Source organism: Lepisosteus platostomus, chromosome 27 (genome assembly GCF_059453375.1).
Source record: "Lepisosteus platostomus isolate fLepPlt1 chromosome 27, fLepPlt1.hap1, whole genome shotgun sequence".
Classification (NCBI taxonomy): domain Eukaryota; kingdom Metazoa; phylum Chordata; class Actinopteri; order Semionotiformes; family Lepisosteidae; genus Lepisosteus; species Lepisosteus platostomus.
The window spans coordinates 3,409,047-3,429,775 of record NC_142637.1 but is presented as its reverse complement, the minus strand read 5'-3'; the positions used below and the strand labels follow the sequence as shown (position 1 = coordinate 3,429,775).

General features: G+C 44.2%; 1 protein-coding gene across 1 annotated transcript; it reads left to right on the top strand.

The window, feature by feature from the left end:
• The first annotated feature begins 2,257 nt into the window (after positions 1-2,257).
• plppr3b (phospholipid phosphatase related 3b) lies at positions 2,258-18,526 on the top strand. The gene is made up of 8 exons (XM_088622045.1): positions 2,258-2,852; positions 7,486-7,589; positions 9,874-10,059; positions 10,620-10,749; positions 11,430-11,625; positions 12,580-12,637; positions 13,311-13,484; positions 14,168-18,526. The coding sequence occupies exons 2-8, from the start codon at positions 7,509-7,511 to the stop codon at positions 15,455-15,457; spliced, it is 2,115 nt and encodes a 704-aa protein (XP_088478171.1). The 5' UTR covers positions 2,258-2,852; positions 7,486-7,508; the 3' UTR covers positions 15,458-18,526.
• The last annotated feature ends 2,203 nt before the right edge of the window (positions 18,527-20,729 follow it).

The following is a 20,729-nucleotide window of genomic DNA, read 5'->3' as shown; positions in this document are numbered from 1 at the left end:
TCAAGTGACAGGGTTCTCAGTCAGCACAGCTCCTGCACTCATTAGTTTCTACTGGAGGGAAGAAACAGGGAGGAAGGAAGGAAATATCGGGAGGGGAAGGGTAGAACAAAGCCTTGTGCCTTGTGCCTGTGGGCTTGACAAACTCAGGGATGAGATGGAGGAGGCTGACATTGTTTCTTACATTAAATACTCCCACTCCCACTACACAGCAGATGGGTCTGTTTCCTGCTTTTACAGTTTAAATGTAACTGTCTCACTCACAATAAAATCGGGAGCATGACATCAGTTGGCTTATCCAGTCCTTGGTGGGTGGGATGGTTTGACCATGATGCTTGTAGTATGACGCCTGTTATCTCTCAGTGGGGAAGGGAGCAGGGCCGTGCAGCTTGTTGTTAAGTCCTGCTAGGATTGGCGTTGAGGCCTCTCTACCCTAAACCCAGATTCATCCTATATACTGTGTTCCCAATGGTCCAATATAGGAGGATAAGGCTTATAAGCATTTCTCAAAACATCAAAGATACTGGAGCACCAGCACTTTTCAGAATTTTGTAACACTTTTCAGAATACTGTTTAAACATTTTGCATGTTTTACTGTGTTCAATCATTTGCCCCAAACAACACTAAGACTGTTTTATACATAGACACCTGAAAATGACTTCTGCATTAAAACAGAGTTTTAATATTACGACCACTACAAAGGGAAGAAGGTTCTGCTTGTAACAGCTATGATGGCACACTTCTCTAACACATTCCTTTCCTGTCAGTCATGCCCCAAACCTGCCACTCTGCTTCTGAACACTTCAAGCCCTGCATCTGCCTGTGCAGGAAACCCCTAGAGGCTGGGTTTCAGCAAGTGAGAGAGGACAGCAATGAGAAATGGCTGGATCTGTCTTCAGCACTCAGAATGAATGTGAGATTGCAGTTATGTTTCAGGTATTACGAATGTTGTCATTGGTATAAATGTGATGCTGGGGGCCACCTCTGCAATAAGAACATAATGCAAAGTAAATAAAATGGGATTTCACATCACTGGTTTCTAAATGTTTATTTGCTCCAGTTTAAAGAATTTATATTAGGCTTCCTAATGTCTTATTAATACAGAATGCAGCTTATTCTTTACAGTACGAAAACTCTGTCCACTGACTGTAATAATGGAGCTGACTCCTATATACTGTAAAACCCTACAATTCAAAAAACGTGAAACACCACATTACCATTGTATGAGAGTTTACATCCAATTTCTGTGTATATTCTCACACAAAGCTACATAACCTGCACACCACAACTTCTCAAAACAATACTTTAATCGTCTGCAACAAAAGGCAGCTGATTGGCTGACGGCCTTTAACAATGTGCAATTTCTGCTACATACCAGGCAACTCGAGATGCCAGTTATACTACAGGAAGGGTAATAGTTGATTTTCAATCCTAAAGGAATCAGTGCCAATATCGAACACACTCCTGAAAGGAAAAAGATTCCTATCTAAAGCTACTGTACCATTTCATGCCAATTCTTAAGGTAACAGAAAAAACTACCAGTTTGTTCACCTGCCACTGCTCTGAAAATGGAACGTTAACCCTTAGACCTCCAGTAAAACTTTAACTTTATTTCAAGTGTGGTGGAACTACTATGCTTTTATTCATGTTTGGGAAGATCATGCAAGTACAGGGACAGCTACTGTGATGTTTGAACTTGGCACAGTACCTCCTTCTGTGACATAAGAAAACCATAAGTGCATTACGTGTACAGCAATCAGGGTCACACAAGAGGTAAGGTAGTCACAAGAGGTAGGGTGTGCACCATGATTATCATTATGCTATGATTCACTAGGTATGGATTACGAATGTAGAGTGTAGTCAGTGAATGTATGTCACATGAAGTTTGCATGGAGTTTATATGTTCTCCCTGCGTTTGCCTGGGTTTCCTCCAGGTGCTGCAGTTTTAAATAAATTCTGCATTGAGTATATTAATCCAGAGTTAATAATAATACCATTTAATTCGAATTAATGTTAGCCTTTAAAGAAACTCAAAGGGCTGATCTCTACAGTACATACAGTACCAACCACAGTGTAGGAAAGGATGCCGGAAATTCGTGAGAGAATATATCTGCGGCGTCTGCAGAAAAACCACAATAATTTTTTTCTCATTAAGTTCATTCATCGGCTTTCGCACAGCTTGCCTCTTGTGACCACAGACGGAGACCTCCGCCCCCCAGCACCCCCCTTCCCTTACAGCTCTCTGTCTCTCTCTCTAGATGTCTTTGTCTTCAGAGCTGTGCAGCGCTGGGGTTTCTCTATGGAAACCACAAGCCGAAATCCGAGCGAGGGAAAGGGAAAGTGTGTGTGCACTTCCAGAACGGGTGTGCGGAGGGGAGACCGCCTCTCCCCCCCTCTTTCTCACACGGTCTTTGTGTTCCTACTGCCTCGGCTCCGGTTCTGAGCAGTGCTGCTTCCACACTCTCGCGTTGGATCTCCCCTCCCACACGCTCAAGCCGGGCAACTGCCTTTGCTTCTGACTCAGGCTCACCGGTCCCCTCTTCAGTCCCAGGCACGGCTGCAAGCCAGGAGAGCCCCTGCTCGCTTCGGACACCGCAAGGCGGCTTTATAATCCGTCGAAGTGGACAGAGCGAAGCGGGGAAATCGGTCTAGTCTCTGTGTTTGTACCCCGCTGCCTGCCGGGGTTTCTTTCTCCAGGCTCGGCGGAAAAAAAAAAAGCACAGCTTGATGACCAGAGGCACCGGGAGCAGCGATTACAGCCGCAGACGGACGCACCGCAGAGAGCTGCTCGTGTTTTAAATGAGATAGACGTTTTTGTCTTCGGGTTTGGGGAAACAAAACAAAAAACAATAAAGGTGAGACATTTCTTCTGTTTCTGTCACGAATTTCTGTAGACCTGCACGCACGCCTGCCTGTCTGACAGACGCCGTTAGAGCGTGCTCTGCTGAAGGATGAACAGTTCCTATTTTTAAATGATGTGCCCTTTGTAACAGCGTGCTGGACACACACTGCAGGTTTACAATAGTTTCGGACGATAGTGCATTTGAAGCGAATGCCGATCTGACCTACTTTTGCCATTGAAGGGTGTTATCTCTTCAAAATATTTCACTCCCTTTATTTTTACTGAATGGGGGTATCAAACTGTTATCAGCAATATTCCGTCGTAACAATTTTACACTTCATTCTTGCCTCGTTGAATTCTCAGAAATGGTTTGTTTAGATCTGATGCAGTGATGGGTATCCACGACCATGATTATGGATTTTATAGCCTAAATAAATTAGTATATGCTTTTTTTTATTGCAAGGCCAGCTTTGGTCTTTTCCAGTTAGGAACGTGAAACACGTTATCCAAACTGTTAAAGTGGCGTACAGTAAGTCGATAATGTGTTTGGCAGACACCAAAACGTAACAATTTGTTTTCAATTGTTACCGAGATGAGGCGGCCCGTAAAATAAAACTTCCAGCGCACAGGTATCGATTTGCAGTGGAACAGACGGTTTAAAAGGGGCAGGGATCGGGCTTCATTTGCTTTGCGATATTCTTCACTGCGACCAGCCCGTCGCTCAGCCGATGGAAAGCGCAGGTGATCCAGGAGCGAAGTGGGCAGAGGCGAGACGGCAGTGGGGTTAGAATTGAAACCCATCACACGTCCCCCGCCTGGGAAGTGGCCGTCCACAGATTCCGGGATGGCCAGGAGATTAACCCCTCTGTCTCGCTGGAATCCTACACACAGCCCGCATCCCCTCGTTTTCGCTGCTCATAAATCCGTTCCAGCTCATGACAGGTTTCCGCTGTTAAAGACCTGAGACAACAGTTTATTAAGATGCAATTCCATTGGCGGTGACCCCGCGGAAGGCTTTAGTGCGGTGTAGTCTAGTCTTGGAAGGTAATTGCAGTGTTTCTACGTGCTCGGTAGTGGTTTGTACAAAGCATGGTCAAGCGAGGGGTTCAGATTGACTCAATACGCTATGTGCTTGTGTGTCAGAGAGGAGTCTGCATTCCGTCAGTGAAGATGAGGCAGCAGTAGGAGAGGAAGCTAACTGGCTTGTGAGTTTCTTTCATCACAGTTTGAAAAATAGTGCACCTCTTTGCCGATTTATACTGCAGGATTTTTTTTTTTTTGCCGTGTTCGTGATGTGGTTCTTCCTTGTTCTTTTTACAGTATGTGCTAGTTCTTCTGTTACTTTCATTGCGTTTCAGGTTCATGTATTCTTTGAGTTCTTCTGCATAGCTTTTATACCGAGCTACCGGTACCACATACCGCTACATGTGAAAAGCTGTTCGCTAGTTTTCCAGCACGCATTACAATTTTAATTTCTATATCGTTACGCAAATCAGTCGGCTTCAATTTGTGACGACTTTTAAAGCAAAACATGGTTAAAGAATAAATATCCCCTAAAACAGTTGCCTTGAATGGGTGCAGGTCTTTCCGGAAATTCAATTTGCTCTCTAGTGAGCTGGTGATAAATGTTATTTTCTTTTAATTGCCATGTGAATCTGTGAAACTCATCATTACTAGCATTTGAACATTGTGACTAATAAACTTAATAAATAATATGGATATCTGCAGGGGGATTACATTTCAAAAGTATGGAAAACCACACAGGAGAGTACTCTACTTTTCTCGTTGTTCCAATGTATAAGTGGTAATAACTTGATTGTTTATGTTGTAATGAAGTTGACTCACCCACCAGAGATGAAACTACTGTAGGAGCTAAAATCACCTAGCTCACTAGGATCACGGTAGCCTGGGGCAAGAGATGCAATATTGTTTCTCGGTATCATGCAATTAGAGCTCAAATCCCACTCCTGCCCAGTGCAGTGTAGTTGAATTGGTGAGTATACTTCACAGGTATGGACAGTACTGCAGGCTACACCCCTTTGGTTCCCAAAATATGTTCTTGCACCCCTTATCAAAGGGTGACAATTTATAGTTGCACAATGCTCTACTTCATAATGCTTGTAGCTAATGTTTTTTTCCAAAACCACTCGCAAATCACACATTAACTCGATCAACAAATATTCATTCTCGAAACAATCATGTACTTACGTGGGCTGCTGTGCTGTTACAGTCCATTATGGATTAATCGTTTAATGTCACAGTTACCACATGTCGAGGACATTGTGTTCAGGTCTGCACACCTAAAAGGAAGGATAACTAGACTTAATTATGCACTGCAAGACAGGTGTTTATTACCAAAATCTTCAATGATATGAACTATAAAACAGACTGAGTATGGCAGAGTTTTATGAAGGCAATGGCTAGGAATTAAACAGACTGGCTATATCAGGGGCCAGATGTTTGTGATGGAGAAGCCGGATATTGAACAGACTGGGTATCTCACTTGTCTTATGTTAGAGGTGGGAATGAAGGCTATTAAAGAGCTCTGCAAGTCATGCATTTCTTCTCACATCAAAGTTCTAGGACAGTTAGCTAGTGAGAGAAAAAGACAGCAGATGTAATGAGTTAAAGACATATTTATTACAGATTTGCCTGTGTTTTTCCTCTGGAATGCAAATGTCTTTTCTTCTTAGCACATACTGTATGAGTAAATAACAATCATGAAGTGGTGAGTCATAATTGAAGAACAGCAGCACCATTTAAAAGCTGCTTCTATGTGCAAAGCCTGAAGTGGAGGAGAGAAAGGCACATGGATATCAGGGTTGTGGAACTGAGCTGTGGAGGAGAGATGAATTGAGACAAGTGTTTGTTTTTGTTTTATTTTTGTTATTAGCTAGCGTAAATAAGTTGTAGGAGCAGGTAGGGGGTACCTTTTATAGATTCTGCTCTTGAGTTTCTTGAGGTTATTAATTTTCTTAAGAGGCTAACAGGACATTGCCTCAACCACTTTTGTAAGTTAAGTGGTAAAGGGAATTCAGCTGAAAAATATCTCTCCTTCACCACACGGTGTCTTTGGAAGAGAAGCCACTTTTCCCTTCTTCTTTGAAGGAAAATGTTCCTCTCCTTCTGTCTCTGTGCTCCACTTCCCTCTTTGTTCATTTGCTTCCACCTACAATAGGCAAGCCAGTGCTTTCAGGCAAAAGGCCTGACTTTGTTTAACTCCCCAGCTCACTCTTGAAAGACAAACAAGCCTCAGTGGATAGAAAGGCCTTCTTTTCCTATAGAAACATCTTTGTGTGTTTAATCAACTAGCACTTTGGGGTGTCAGCTCCCATATCCTGCTTGGGAAAAGCAATGTTTTCATCTTGTGCGAATCTCATCTTTTGTTCTTGTAAAGTAGCTCAAAGGAAACGAAGCAAGTCTTAATGGACGGAATGCCCTTATGCCTGTAGAATTGCTTTTATAGATCTTAGAAAAAGCCTTCAAGGGGCTTAGAGTCTTCAGTGAGCTGAATTTCCTCCCTGTCATTCAAATAATTCCCTTTGTTCTCATAAGCATGCTCTGAGGGTATGGGGAATACTCTCCAGACTGCTTTGTCTTTTCTCACTCCAAATCGTTCTGACACTCACGAGCTCCTGTGGTGTGAACACTTCTCAGGGGCTCAAATTGTCATGTCACGGGCAGACCTACCTTACCGGGCTTTGGAAACGTGTTTACCTCCTGCTCCACATTTGGATCAGCAGCAGTCTATTTTAAATGACTTCGTAATATGCTCATGAAAATGGAAAGGATGGTCCTGATTTGATGTCTCACTTTTTGTTTTGTTTTTGCATTTCTCATCAAATAATTTTAATGAAATTTAAGCAAAGTACACTCATAAAAATAATTGTTAGAGAAAGGCCTTACAACAGTGCGAAACGTTGCCCTTTTTGGTGGGTCATTTCTGCTTTTGTTGTTTCAGAATCTCATTTTCTTTATACCTCCTACCTCTCTGACATCTTAATTAGGTCTCAGCTGGCAGGATTAGAAGATAATAGTCAGGAGGGTAATACCTAGTAATGCAGTCCGTTTCGTTAATGACTGCTCAGTGTAAAGAAAGCCGTCAGCTGCCCATGTCAGGGACTGAGGGGTTATCACTGTCCAATTTGGGATCAAACTCAGGTCATCATATAGTCCCAGACTCCCTGAGGGATACAGGCCATGCTGCCTCTTGCCACCTTTACCATGCAAAAACACAATGACATTTAGCTTTTTCTGACTTTCTCTATACCTTGCAAGATGAATATTTGTAGGCCTCTTCAGGATTGTGTAATGGTGCCTGCATCACTATTCACAGGTGGGAATGTATGTAAAAACACATTACGTGTGCCTACACATGGAGTACAGCAGATTAATGCAAAGACACATTATCAATGTCTTGAAGTGTTTTATGTACATTGTCTCCCTTTGTCTGCATCAGTTTTAAAAGTTCTAGCCAGAGCCGCTTTTCAGAGGAGCATTGCAGTGAGTATGCAATTTCGAAATATGAAGGAAATTCTGAACACAGAATCATAGCAGGGTGGATTTGCAGACATGTTGTGTGAGCTCTTCCTGGTGCGCTTGTAGATGAGCTGGTGGATGGCGTATAACTAGATTTGTGGTTTCAGATTGATCCTTGCTGGACATCGCCATGATTTCTCCTAAAGACAAGCCCAAAAAGAAGCCTCCCAAAGACAGCTTGACACTTCTGCCATGCTTCTATTTTGTGGAGGTGGGTAGCCTTCTGATCTACACTGCAGCATTGTTTCAGAATGCAGTTAATGATGGTGAGTTGTGGCAGCAGCCAGATGTGGTGGTCAGCATTCCTGCCTTGCAATGCTGGGAACCTTGGTGCAGTTCCTGGCCTGCTTTTTTGTATGCACTCCCCTTATTTATGGGGGTTTGCTCTGGGTGCTCAGTTTCCTCCCACAATCCGAGGACATACGGGTATTGTGATTTTTGGGTGGAAACCTCGCCTTGATGTTTGTGAGTTTGTGCCTATGTGTGTGTCTGTGTGTCTGGGTTTCTCCTGCTTTGCGCCTGTTGCTTACTGGAACAGGCTCCAGCTTCCTGTGCTGGATAAAGCAGATAGAAAATGGAAGGATGGATGGAAGGATTGTGGGTTGTTTAAAGGCTCCTTGAAGGCTTAACTCCAAGGAACTCACTTTTACCTTTATTTAATATTTAAGGAACTCTAAAAATGGCACCGAAAGCCTTAAATATTGAATAAAAGCAATGCAAGGTCACCTTTCTCTTCCTGCCACAATATAATCATAACGCATTGAGCATTGCAAAGCAGAATGATAAACAAGTTCCAAGCCCTTCATGGCTAAATGGTGCCATTTCTTTTACTTCAACTTCTGTTTTGGACATCTCCTTTATTTATTAAGAAAACCTGAAGGTGTAGGTATTATCTTCTTTATCCTCTCAAGCAAGGCATTTTTTTACTGTAGATCCTAGACTGTAAATCCATATACGTATTCAGATAAGGGACCACAGGCCTGGTTCACCAAGTAGAAGATAAATTTGTTCAACAAACTGGACCGTGGGCACTATTTTGGAGCAGTTGAAGACAATACACATTAGGTGGCGATACGGGTATCACTATCCACCAGAAGGAGTGAGAATCTGTTTTATGGTGATCTCTTGAGTTATAGTCCGGTTTATTGCAAGCTGTAATGCTTAAATTGATTTGTGGGGCCGTGTTGTTTAGACATTCTCTTTTCTTTGTCTCTCTAGTAATAACAAAATGAATTTTGTTAGATAAAAGTAATAAACCCATGTCAGTCGCCCCTCTATCAGCATGGGCAGGGGTGTTGATTCTAGTGGCATCCTGCCATTAACTACAGAACCTGAGCTAAGAACCTTACTGTTCTTGCTGCAGTTAAAATTATAATGTCTTCCAATTTCTCTCTGAGTGTTTCAGAGCTCAGAGTGTCTTCCCACAGTCAGGATCACCCTCTGGGATGCTTCTCTTTCTTTTCTTTATGAAATCTTTTGCTCTTCTCATACTTTCAGCCCCCCTAGTGCAGGGCGACCAGGTCTCTGGTCCTGGTGAGCCTCAGTCCTGCAGGTCTTGTAGGTACACTTTATCTCTACGGGCCTGGAACAATTTTACTACTAGTAGTTAAAGAGGTGTGGGTTCAATTGAGTAACTTAGAGCTCATTGAGAACAAAAATCAGAATCCTTCAGACTCTGGGGTCCTCACTGAACACCCATCCATCCATTTCTAACAGCTTTTTCCAATTCAGGGTCATGGGGGAGCCACAGACTGTCTTGGTAAGCAACTGGCGCAAGGCAGGGTACAGCCTGGAAGGGATGCCAGTCCATTGCAGGGCACACACAGACACACTCACACCAAGGCCGGTTTTCCCAGATGCCAAGTAACCTGCCAGTATGTCTTTGGACTGTGTAAGGCAACAGGAGCACCCAGAGTAAAATCCACACGCACCTGGGGAGAATATCCAAACACCACGCAGATAGTGTCCCAGATCCAGGTTTGAACTCACAGCCCCAGCACTGTGAGGAAGCATACGGGCATACAAATACAGTGGTTAAGCCCACTGAGCTTCACCTGAAGAAAGTGACACCAGAAGAAGCACCTGAAGAAGGTTCCACAGCCAAGATATTGTGTCTCTTTTCGTTTCGCCATGGAATAAACCTTTACTTGCCCCTTACAGCCTGCACATGGTGATGCAACTACCTACTTGAAGTTCCTCATTGAATCATTACCTGCTTAACAGATCAATTGTTTAAACGAGTGTTCCCAACTCCTCCCTGGTGCCCATTGATTGCTTTCCCATGACCCTATACTGGATGAAGCGCTTAGAAAATGGATGGATGCAAGTGTTCCTAATCTTCAAATAATGGCTGATCTAGGGTGAACTATAAGAGTAACCGCACTGGGGCTCTTTGAGAACAGGGATGGAGATCCCTGCCCCAGTGACTGTGGCAGTAATTGAAGGGAGGGGGTTTATGAAAGAGCCTCACCCTCCTGACATTCTCTCTCTGTCAGCTCCCGATCGTGGCCTCCTCCATGGTGTCCCTGTATTTCCTGGAGCTCACGGACCTCCTGCAGCCGGCTCAGGTGGGCTTCCGGTGCCACGACCGCTCCCTGAGCATGCCCTACGTGGAGGGCGGCGACGAGCTCATCCCCCTCCTCATGCTGCTCAGCCTGGCCTTCGCCGGCCCCGCTGCCTCCGTGAGTACCTGCCCACACCCTGGGCCAGAAGCCGGCCGAATCCCCCCCCCCCAACTCTCTAGTGTCGTGTAGATAACAAGAACAGGGCAGAGTTTTCCGCGCACACACGAGCCGAATAAAGTAGAGAACAACCGCACCTGGGTTTCTGGGAATAAGACGTGTGACAGGCCTACTTCTCCTCACATAGCTCATGAGACCTAAGTGCACGGACAAACCACACCGGAAAGAAAGAAGTATACTGTGCCAAGATAATTTATTTGAGTAAAGTCCTTCAACGTACGCACAAAAGAAACATCTACTCTAACAATCAGCGACGTGAATCCCTGTTCAAAGCTATTCTGGATTAAAGCCATCACCAGGTATCTGATTGACTAATTCACCTCACGTGAGTCTATTTACACAATACAGGACTAAGTGGCTTCTAGTGGCAGGTCAGTTGAAGCTACTAAGGCGCCGGCTGCTAACCTGCCATGAAAGAGACAAATCGTTTAACGGATAATGCAAACCGTCCTTACCCTAACTGAGTCCTCCGGGCTGCGTGCTGTGTTCTTCTCTGCCAGATCATGATGGGAGAGGGCCTGGTCTACTGCATGCAGTCCCGCCTGAAGCTGCGGCCTGGAGCTGAGGGCAGCATCAACGCGGGGGGCTGCAATTTTAACTCCTTCCTGCGGAGAACAGTACGCTTCGTGGGTAAGGAGACCCTCCCTCAAGCCTCTGTAACCCTATGTCCAAAGTCAAATGGACATTAGAGATGTAGATAACAATATCTGCATCTGCATAGACAAACAATATCAATGTATGCATGTATGCACGAATGACTGCATGTCTTTATGTAGTACAGACCATCACATTAAAGCACATTATAAGATTTATAATTATACAAATTCTGTACAACCTGTTATTGGAACATGTGTAAATATATATAAGAAAAATGTACCTTTACAATATTGCAATGTTGTATTTTTTGTCATCATTATCAATACAATAAACTGGATAAATGAATTGCCATGGGCATCATGGTGGTGTGGTGATCAGCACTGCTGCCTCACAGCCCCAGGGTCCACACAATTCCAGCTTGGAGCACCAGTCTAGGGGGAGCTTGCATGTTCTCTCTCAGCTATTCTAACTTGGCCGGATCTTCGTGGCCCTGTGGGTTGGGTAGGAACTTCGATAGACTCCAGTTTCCGGAAAAAGGTTAGGAAAAAATGAACTGCTGTAGATGTTGTACTTCCTTAGAGGGTTCATTATTTTCTGGTCTGGTTTTATGTCTGATTTATTTCTTTGAAGTTAGAAGATAAGAAACTTCCCATAATGTGTCTGCCAGCCCTCCAGACATGGAGTTATCACTGTTATCTGTCCTTCTCTCCCAGGTGTGCATGTTTTTGGGCTCTGTGCCACAGCCCTGGTGACTGATGTGATCCAGTTAGCCACAGGTTATCATGCTCCATTCTTCCTGACTGTCTGCAAACCCAACTACACCCTGCCAGGCATTTCCTGCGACACCAACCCCTACATCACTCGGGACATCTGCTCTGGGCAAGACCAGCACGCCATCCTCACTGCCAGGTAACTGCTACAGCCTTCTGCTTCAGATACAGCTGATACACCGGGTGCACTATCTTCATAATATGAGCCATTTGATCACATTTATTGTGTTTTTTATAGGCACTAATATCCACACTTTGAAAACATTTCAGCAAAAAAATCATACAGAGAACTGTACCCGTGCTATCGTGACTTGGGATATGACGAAATGAATCTAATTGAAATCTGACATATTACAGTGCTGCTGTAAGTCTTTGAAGTGACACAGCAGTTCTGATATACAGTAGCTAAAGATGCAGATATTTACATTTTTCACAGTGCTGAATGATATTAATTAAATCGGGTTCTGGGGTTATGAGCTGTCACAATGTAAAACACTATCATCTCCAGTGATATTATGCTAAGATGGTCACATTATGCACCCTCTCAGGGGTACTTAAATGTGCTGTCAGCGTACCTTACTAAGAGGAGTACCATCTCATAGCCTTGTCAAGTCCTTGAAATTGGGGTTTCTGCCTATAATTCCACAATGCACAAAAGCTTGCTTACATGCCAAGAATGGTCTTAATGAAGAATATATCCACAGCTTATCAAAAGTGCAGCTCTGCTATTCAGCAGTTTTATCCCAGGGCATGGGCAGCCAGCTGTGTTCGACACTGTTCTGCCAGCCTGCTGCTTGCTTGCTGCAAGGGTTTGTCATGTGTGCACTGCAGGTATTCTAATTGATGCTATCAGATGGTATACACCCTCAGCACAGATTCTGCATTAACCATAGGTTTGCTCACACTCGTATCAGTTGTACTTGACTAACTCCTAACTCCTGAGTTTTTCTTATTCACTTGGCATTGACTTGTTGAGGATCAGTTCAGCGGTGGTTTGAAAATAATGAATATTAGCATTTGTTTGAAATACAGATTGATTGTATTGGCTCTCTCTCCCCAGCAATTCTTAATACAGCCTCTTTTTTTACCACAGGAAGACTTTCCCTTCCCAGCATGCCACTCTCTCTGCCTTTGCTGCTGTCTATGTGTCAGTAAGTACTGTCAGGCTGTCTTGTCCGTTGTCTTTGGCCTGTTCGCCTGTTCACCTGTTCACCTGTCCAGATCTGTCTGAATCGGCAAGAAAAAAATATTTGGTCTTTCATACAAATTTTACCCCGTTTCAGGTTTCATCAACACATAATGCAATGCAAATGAACTGTGTACAGTATATGGAACGAGAGTGAAATACTGTGGGAATGTAGTAAAATTGGTCATCTTCATTGAACACACAGCCTTATTTTCCTGACAAAGATATTAGTCTTTCTCAGCACTTCTGGAACCATATTCACTGTGGCTGTCCATTCACCGGTGTGGTAACTTTCAATTAACACACATTTCAATCCTCTTTAACTGTAATTTAACGAACAGTTAGCAACAAGTTCTTAACCGGCAGCACAGTATACTTGCTTCCCCTCACTTTACTAGCAAGAAAGGCAGACGACGAGCAGATTAGTTTCAGAGGTTGAACAACATTGCACCTTTATGTGATGATAACCTGCAGCAACTGTAACAACCATCTTGAGACTGTTGACATTTCAGGGGGTTGACATTCATGACATCATAAGTTTTGATTGGTTGCCGACTTGGCTATGATGGGTGTTTTTGCAGGTTCTTACTGTGCAGTCATTGGCTTGGTCATTAAGTTTTCACTTCTCTCGCCCTCAGATGTATTTCAACTCGACGATCTCGGACAGCACCAAGTTGCTGAAGCCAGTTTTGGTCTTCGCCTTTGCCATCGCGGCCGGACTCACGGGCCTGACCCAGATTACCCAGTACCGCAGCCACCCCATTGACGTGTATGTGGGGTTTCTCATTGGAGCAGGCATCGCTGCCTACTTGGTGAGTCTTTACCTGGCAGTCGGGGGAGTAGCGCAGCATAGCACAACAGCTGCAGCGGGCAGACATCTCCATCCCCCAGTGCAGAAGGACAGTTTAATCACTGACTGTCATGACCACTCCTTGAACAGGGAATCTGAGCTCCTTCTGTCAGGACATCAATGTAGACTAGCCAGGCTTAGGTGCAGTAGATCTAAGTTATTGGTTATTCCCACAGTGATTAACCGAGTAAATCTGGAAAACTGATTGTAAATTTTACTTTATTAATTTATAGTTTTTTTTTTCATTATACATGCATCTTACTTACATCCTGAATGGGGCACCAGTCCATCACAGGGCAAGTACAAGTGAAGTGACCCAGTGTTTAATTATGATGATATGTCCTTAAGGTACACAGGAAGTAGAATCAAAAGGCACCAGAACACCTTCACTAATTAATAACTAAACTGTATGACAGAGCATTTTGTCACATCACCACCGATGAGCTTGTCTGGCATCTTTTAAGGTTTTTAAAACATAGGAACCATGTTTTTCTCTTTTATTAGGGTCACTGAATAAAAGAGCACTGTAATGATGGATTTCATAGACAAAGTACAGGATGGGATTCAAAAGTTCTGATAGTGGGCAATCAGATTGACCATCAATCATCGCGGCTGAGCCAGATCTCTTCTCTCCCCTCCTTGCAGGCTTTCCACGCTGTTGCCAATTTCAAATCCTCTGAAGACGCCGCCCGCCGGCCTGCCCGTCCCCCACCCAAGGATGCCCTGCGGGCCCTGACTCAGCGGGGGCACGATTCAGTGTACCACAAGGGCCACGCCTCAGAGAGCAACGACGAGCTGTCGGCTCCCCAGCGCCTGGACGGGATGAACAGGCAGGTGCCTCGTGAAAAGGTGTCCCTGGGCAGTCTGAAGCGGGCGAGCGTGGACGTAGAGCTCCTGGCGCCCCGCAGCCCTATGGGTAAAGAGAACATGGTGACCTTCAGCAACACCCTGCCGCGGGTCAACACCCCCTCCGCTGAAGACCCAGCCCGCAGGCACATGACCATCCACGTGCCCCTGGACCCTCTCCGCTCCAAGCAGCTGGTCTCCGAGTGGAAGCAGAAGTCCATGGAGCTTAGGAGCATGAGCCTGAGAGGGGAAGAGGGACGAGAGGGAAGCATGGATGGCTCGGATTCGGGAGACGACGGCGGGGAGGAAGAGCTGGTGATGCCCTCTTCCTTGTATCCCACAGTCCAGGCCAGCCGGGCCGGCACCGGTGCCGGCGGCGTAGGCGCCAGGGTGGTGATCCCACCCAGGCCAGGAGCACCCCAGCTGGTGCACATCCCCGAGGAAGCCCCCCCAGTGTCCCCCAAAAGTTGCTCGGGCGCCCGTGCCAAGTGGATTTCCATCGCCGAGAAGACGGGCGGGCCCATCCCCGCCCCCGGCTCCCTGCGCGCCGCCAACCAGCCGCGGATCATGCAGGTCATCGCCATGTCCAAGCAGCAGGGCATGGTCACCATCTCCCCCAAATCCTCCGAGACCTCCTCGTCGGCCACCTCGACCAGCTCCGAGTCGCCCCACTACCGGCCCCCTTCCGAGCGGGACAGCTCCAGCATCGTCACCGTCGACGCCCACGCCCCCCACCACCCGGTGGTCCACGTCCCCTCGGGCAACGGCAGCCCCTGGGAGTGGAAGGGCAGCGCCAACGGCAGCGCCTCGGAGATCCGCGAGGGCTACGAACTCAACGACCTCAACCGGGAGGCCAGCCGCGGCTACCGGCCGGTCAAGAGCGTCTCCCCAGGATCCTCCGCCAGCGACCCCGACCTGGAGCCCGCGGCCCACTCGGACCTGGCTTCCGAAACCCGGAGCCGGGAATCCACCCTCCGCCGGAAACAGCCCCACCTGGGGCAGGAGCGGGACATCGCCCCTCCTCAGACCGAGCAAGACCCCTTCTACAGGAAACTGCAGGCGGGGTGGCGGTACAAGGAGGGCAACTAAACCTCTGGAAATCACAGGCGGTCTCCCGCTCAGCAGGGAGAACTTTGCACCAAAGTGATCAGGAATACGCGCTCTGCATGGGAAATACCGATCGTCGTCTGGCCAGGCCATGCAGCGGACGCCCCGAAACGGAAATTATTAAGTTAAGGAGACGTGCCTGAGGGAAAGATGCTGTTTCTGATTCAGGTTTTGGTGCAAAGTACAAAAATAGACGTGGCTCTGGGCAAACTTTAAAAACCCTTAAGGGAAAGGTTTGGTGCCGCATTACACCTTTGAATAAACACACAAAGTAAAACAAAATACACATTCATCCTCATATTGTCTCTCTAAGGAATATGAGCACAGCTGGAGCCATACTAGACCTTTCTGTCAGTATTCGGTTGTTTTAAATGCATTTGTAATAGGCGTTTATTGAACTGCTTTCTTTTCTCATGAAGAAATCTTTGGCCTTTGTTTTGTAGTGGCGGTCCTTCCGTTCATTCTTGATTGTCAAGTAGCACGTTGGTGGTTTTTTTAACAGAAGAAGACTCAGACTTTTTTTTTTAAAAGTTTTATTTTGAGCTGGACTCTTTGCGTTCCCAGTTCTGGTCATTTTTAAAGAAATTCAGACACTTGGACTGAACTTCCCTGACAATTTCAGGGAATAACTGCTTCCTTAAGAGGCAGCTTGTTGGATGAGTCTGCAGCTCCCTGACTTTACCTTTGATGTGGCATCAGGCTTCACATGTGAATCTATTCCAATGGAACATGAATTACAATACAGCTGTCAGTGGACTGGGACAGGACATCTGGAGTTGATGTGTGATGGTCTTACAAGGGAAAACTGAACAATGTAATTGACTGCTGCCCTTTCATGATGCAATAAGTTGGGCACTTTCAGCTGTAATCACTTACTTTAATTACCTTATCTAGCTTAACAATATTAACTGTTTTGGAATTGCTTTAATAAATTGGGCTTAAACACACTATGCAACAAATGCCATACGATTCCAGATGAAAATGATGAAATGAATACAGGTTGGAAAAAAAAGATTTGGGCAGATTGGGTTTTGGAATCTGAGTCTGTTTCTCTTTTGAGAACAAAAGAGGGCAAGTCATTTTTGAGGAGTGTAGTGGGAATGAAAACCAGAAAACTCTTCTATCATGTGTGATTTGAAAAAAAAAAAGAAAACCAAGTGACAACATGAAACATAGCTGTAACAAAAAGGTGACCATTGTATTCAGAATAGCCTTAAGCTGAATGTTATGATTTAAAATGAACCATCTTGTAAAAAATAATCTAAAAAGAAACCTCTTGGCCCACAGTAGATGATGGGGTTTCTTTCCTAGCATCTTTAGCATCTTCTCCGTGAAGCAAATTATTAAACAATTAGTACAGTAAATCATTTTCAGTGTTTTACGAACAGGCAAAATCCTTGTAGCTCACTTAAACCCTTGAATAATTTGTCATTCGGCACCGTCTGTTGTTTTTAATTGAAGTCTTTCATCAGGGGAATTGCCAATAGCTTCATGATCTCATGATTGCAAGTATTTTTTATGTTTAAGCTATTTGTGGCTGTTGGGAAATTAGTTTTTTTTTTTTACAGAATTGTGGATGAAAAGATTATATGCAGCAGTCAGTGATGACTTATTCCTCTGCTGAAACACAAACATATCTTGGTTCTGTGAGTGACCTAGTCTGAAGGGAAATAAAGAAAAGCCAACTTGTCCATTTCCCTTTCTAAGACAAAATCAGATGATATTTTAGTTTCAGCACTAGTAGATCTCAAGGGACAATTAAAGCCCATTGATAAGACTGAAAGTGTTATTCATAAGTAGGTCAGGATCTGGAATAAATTATGAAAAAGAAATGTCTTATACTGTGTTGCTTTAGAGAGCTGTCTGATCTTCTCATACCCTGGGGAGACTTTCCCTTATGTGAAAAGTTTTGAACTGAAAACCCTACTAGGAAGTATCTAGTATGCAAATTTTTAAATTGAAAGCTTTAAAATGGAATGGATTTATTGCAATTTTAAGCACACACCCCCATGATAAAGACGTGAGCTGGTTTTCTGTGAGTGCAGGTGATGAAATCCTATGTAGAGAGACCTTTTTCTTTCACATAGTCAATAGAATGACTGAAGAATGTTTTTCCAGCATCAAGAAAGTGCAACTTATTGCAGTCGTGAAATCAATCAGGTGGATTAAATCAGACTCGAGCGAGAGGGATAATGACAGTGACCTTCCCAGTCAAAGCAATAGGAGGCAAGTGTAATGGAGTTATTTCTGGAGTTTTTGTTTTGTTTTTGGTTTTCTACCAGTCTCTAAAAGTCTGTGATTGATGTAAAAATCTTTGCAGTTTTGCAGCTGGTCTCCTGCATGTTGTGTATGTGGTGTCAGTTGGAAGTTTTGCTTTGTCAGTAAAGAAGAAGAAAAACAACAACACAAAAAAGACCAAACGGAGAGATCTGTCTGTGGCTGTCAGTAAAATGTTTTTTTTGGGGGGGTAATGGCTGCCCAGAGGGGTGTCTCAGCTGTTAAAGAGAGGGAGAGTCCTAGTCCTACGTCCTATCTATGACTCCAGTCTCTAAACTGACTGCACAGATGCAGTCTGACCTGAGAGATGGTGAGCCCTTTTGTCATCTTTTCGTTACTTTTTTCCTCTTTTTTTTTTACAAATTTTGCTCACATCCCTTCTGTACCAAATTTCAAGTCTCTCTGAAGATGACCGGATAAGGCATAGAGCAAGTACAGCCCTCTGTGCTGCCATAAGGGTGCTAACAAGTCACAATGACAGTGGAGCATGTTTGATGACTATTTTAATTAAGATTTCTGGCAGCGATTCTTCAGTTGCTCCTGTTTAAGATGCTATTAGTTTGCCATTTTAAATCTGAAGTACCAGGAAAAGAGATGTCAGAGCTGTACTGAGGGTTTCGTAAGACTCCAAAGCTAATCTGATTTCCCTGCCAGGCAATATTTCCAAGTTATTTTCAGAAGGTGATCCTTCTCGTGCCAAATTGTTTGATCAGGATCAGACAGAAAACGCAGAAAGGTACACAGTAATAGATGAAACCGAGCAGAAAAGGATAATAGGATCATTTGTAGCAGGTGTGACACAACCCTGAAGGTGGGCTTTATAAACACCAACTTAAAATTGTAATTTAGGCCAGCCTAAACTGTTAATTGTTAAACTGTTTATTACATTAATCCACAACTTTTGTTCACCGTCCTGTACATTTTTATCCACTTAGGGTTTGGTCTGTTTGCATGTCACACATGAACCTGAATGATGACGAACCTTCAGGTATACGACCACATTGCTGGTCTCATAACTTTCATCATAATGTTCAGAGCATTCAAGATATGTTCTTGTAACGTTCAGCATGATCAAAGGATATTGAATACCACATAAGGAATTGTCTATTGATGATCACCTAATTCCAAGACAATGCTATAATCATTGAAGATCAAGGCCAATAATTCCACCCCTAATTGTTAGCTTCTTTTAAATTAAACATCCCAGACAAACCATAGAAAATAATAATTAAAAAATAATATATTCGCTTGAAAGAGTGAGTTATCCAGTAGGTTACTACTGTATATACTGATTCCTCCAATAAAACGTGATACTGTTGAGGCTGAACTACTATATACAGTATAAGTAAGCTCAAGGTTCTGTGGGAAACCAGACAACCCTTTCAAAAATGTTCAGTCTTGTTCAACAGCAAAGTCCAGATGGGTTCTTCTGTGGCAGCAGAATTCTGTCCTATCAGTGACACAGCCTACACGTATCCAGACAGTAACAAAAATAGGGCTTTGTTTCCGAGTTTTAAGTGGAACTATGTTTGAACACACGCCTCGTTGGGGCTTCGCTATGACGGCCTGCCGGCGCTCTGACTGACGCTCTGACCCCTGGTTAACGAGGTGACAGCTGTCAACTGAGATCCTTGTACATGCTGGCCTTCGCTTGAGCAGCACTTACCTCCAGCTATAGAGGCCTGCATCCCAGCAGACGCTGTGCGCTGTGCGCTGTGCTCTCTGCTCCCTGGCTGAAGGGCCTGACAGGCCTAGAACAGAGACAAGTCACTGTTTTGCGGGACAGAAACTATGTGACAGAACACATTTAAAAATTAAAGCAAAGGAAAGAAGATGTGTCCAGCACAACCCAGGCGGAAGGAGCACATACACTTCCCAGGAGGCAGGTAAATAAACTCGGAAAAGGAGGCAGAAAGGTTCTTGAAGGTAAATACAATCAATTTCATTTACTATCTCTCTGGGGGTTTGTTTGCAATCTCTTCCTGCGCAATAGGCCATCTTCCTAAATTATGCATTACCATGCTGTTATGGAAGAAGAACAACATAATTAAGATGAGGAGAGTGCCACAAATCTTCCAGGGTGCTATTATTAGAGGAATTTTAAAAGCGGACAATAAATCTTTCTTTAAATTAGTAGCTCTTTTTTTTTTTTTGCTGGAATGTAAGATGAGCTTGGAACATCTTCTAGACAATGTAGAGAAGCAATGAAAAAGGCCAGTGGAATGGTAGGATGTGTAGTTAAAGGTGCGGAACTTAAATCAAGAAACGTTACGTTAAAAATTGTACTGGTAGTGCTTCGTTTGAAAAGCTGTGGACAGGTTCGGTCACTCTGGTACAAACGAGATCCTTCCTTTCCCAATTAACCAGCTGCAATCAAATAGTCAAGATGAGCTGACTGGCCTCTCACACGCATTCTTTCTACACCCATTCGAATGGAAATGGAGATGAGTGCTCTGAAAAAATGCATCTCTGGACCCCTGTCCTCTAATCCTTTTTCTAGTGACTAGCGCCTCCGATTTTGTGACCTTTGGATGTATGCTTCAGTCACTGTCAGCAGGAGAACACTTATTTGTCCGTAAACGTCGAAACAAAGAATTGACGCTTACGCAACTGTTCAGTCTTGTCCTCTGAGAAAAACAAAGATGCAAAATAGGAACAAATTCAACCCCCAAAGCTCAATTAATGAGGTACATTTAAGCAAATATATTTAAGCCAGTTAACGAAAGGTTACTAAAACAAATAGGAATTTATAGGATGGGATTGTATTTGATTTCATCAAGTGCAGTTTGTGGATATGTTAGCATCATTATTACATATTACAATGGACCAGATGTAGCCATGTCCAGTTATTCCCTGAATGACTCAGTATTGCAGAATCATTATTCCTCAGTATCTTAAGAAATATACTGACTGCCCGTGGGTAAGAACTGTCCCACGGATTTTTCTGACCTACTCAACTAGTGTGACTCAGAACCCC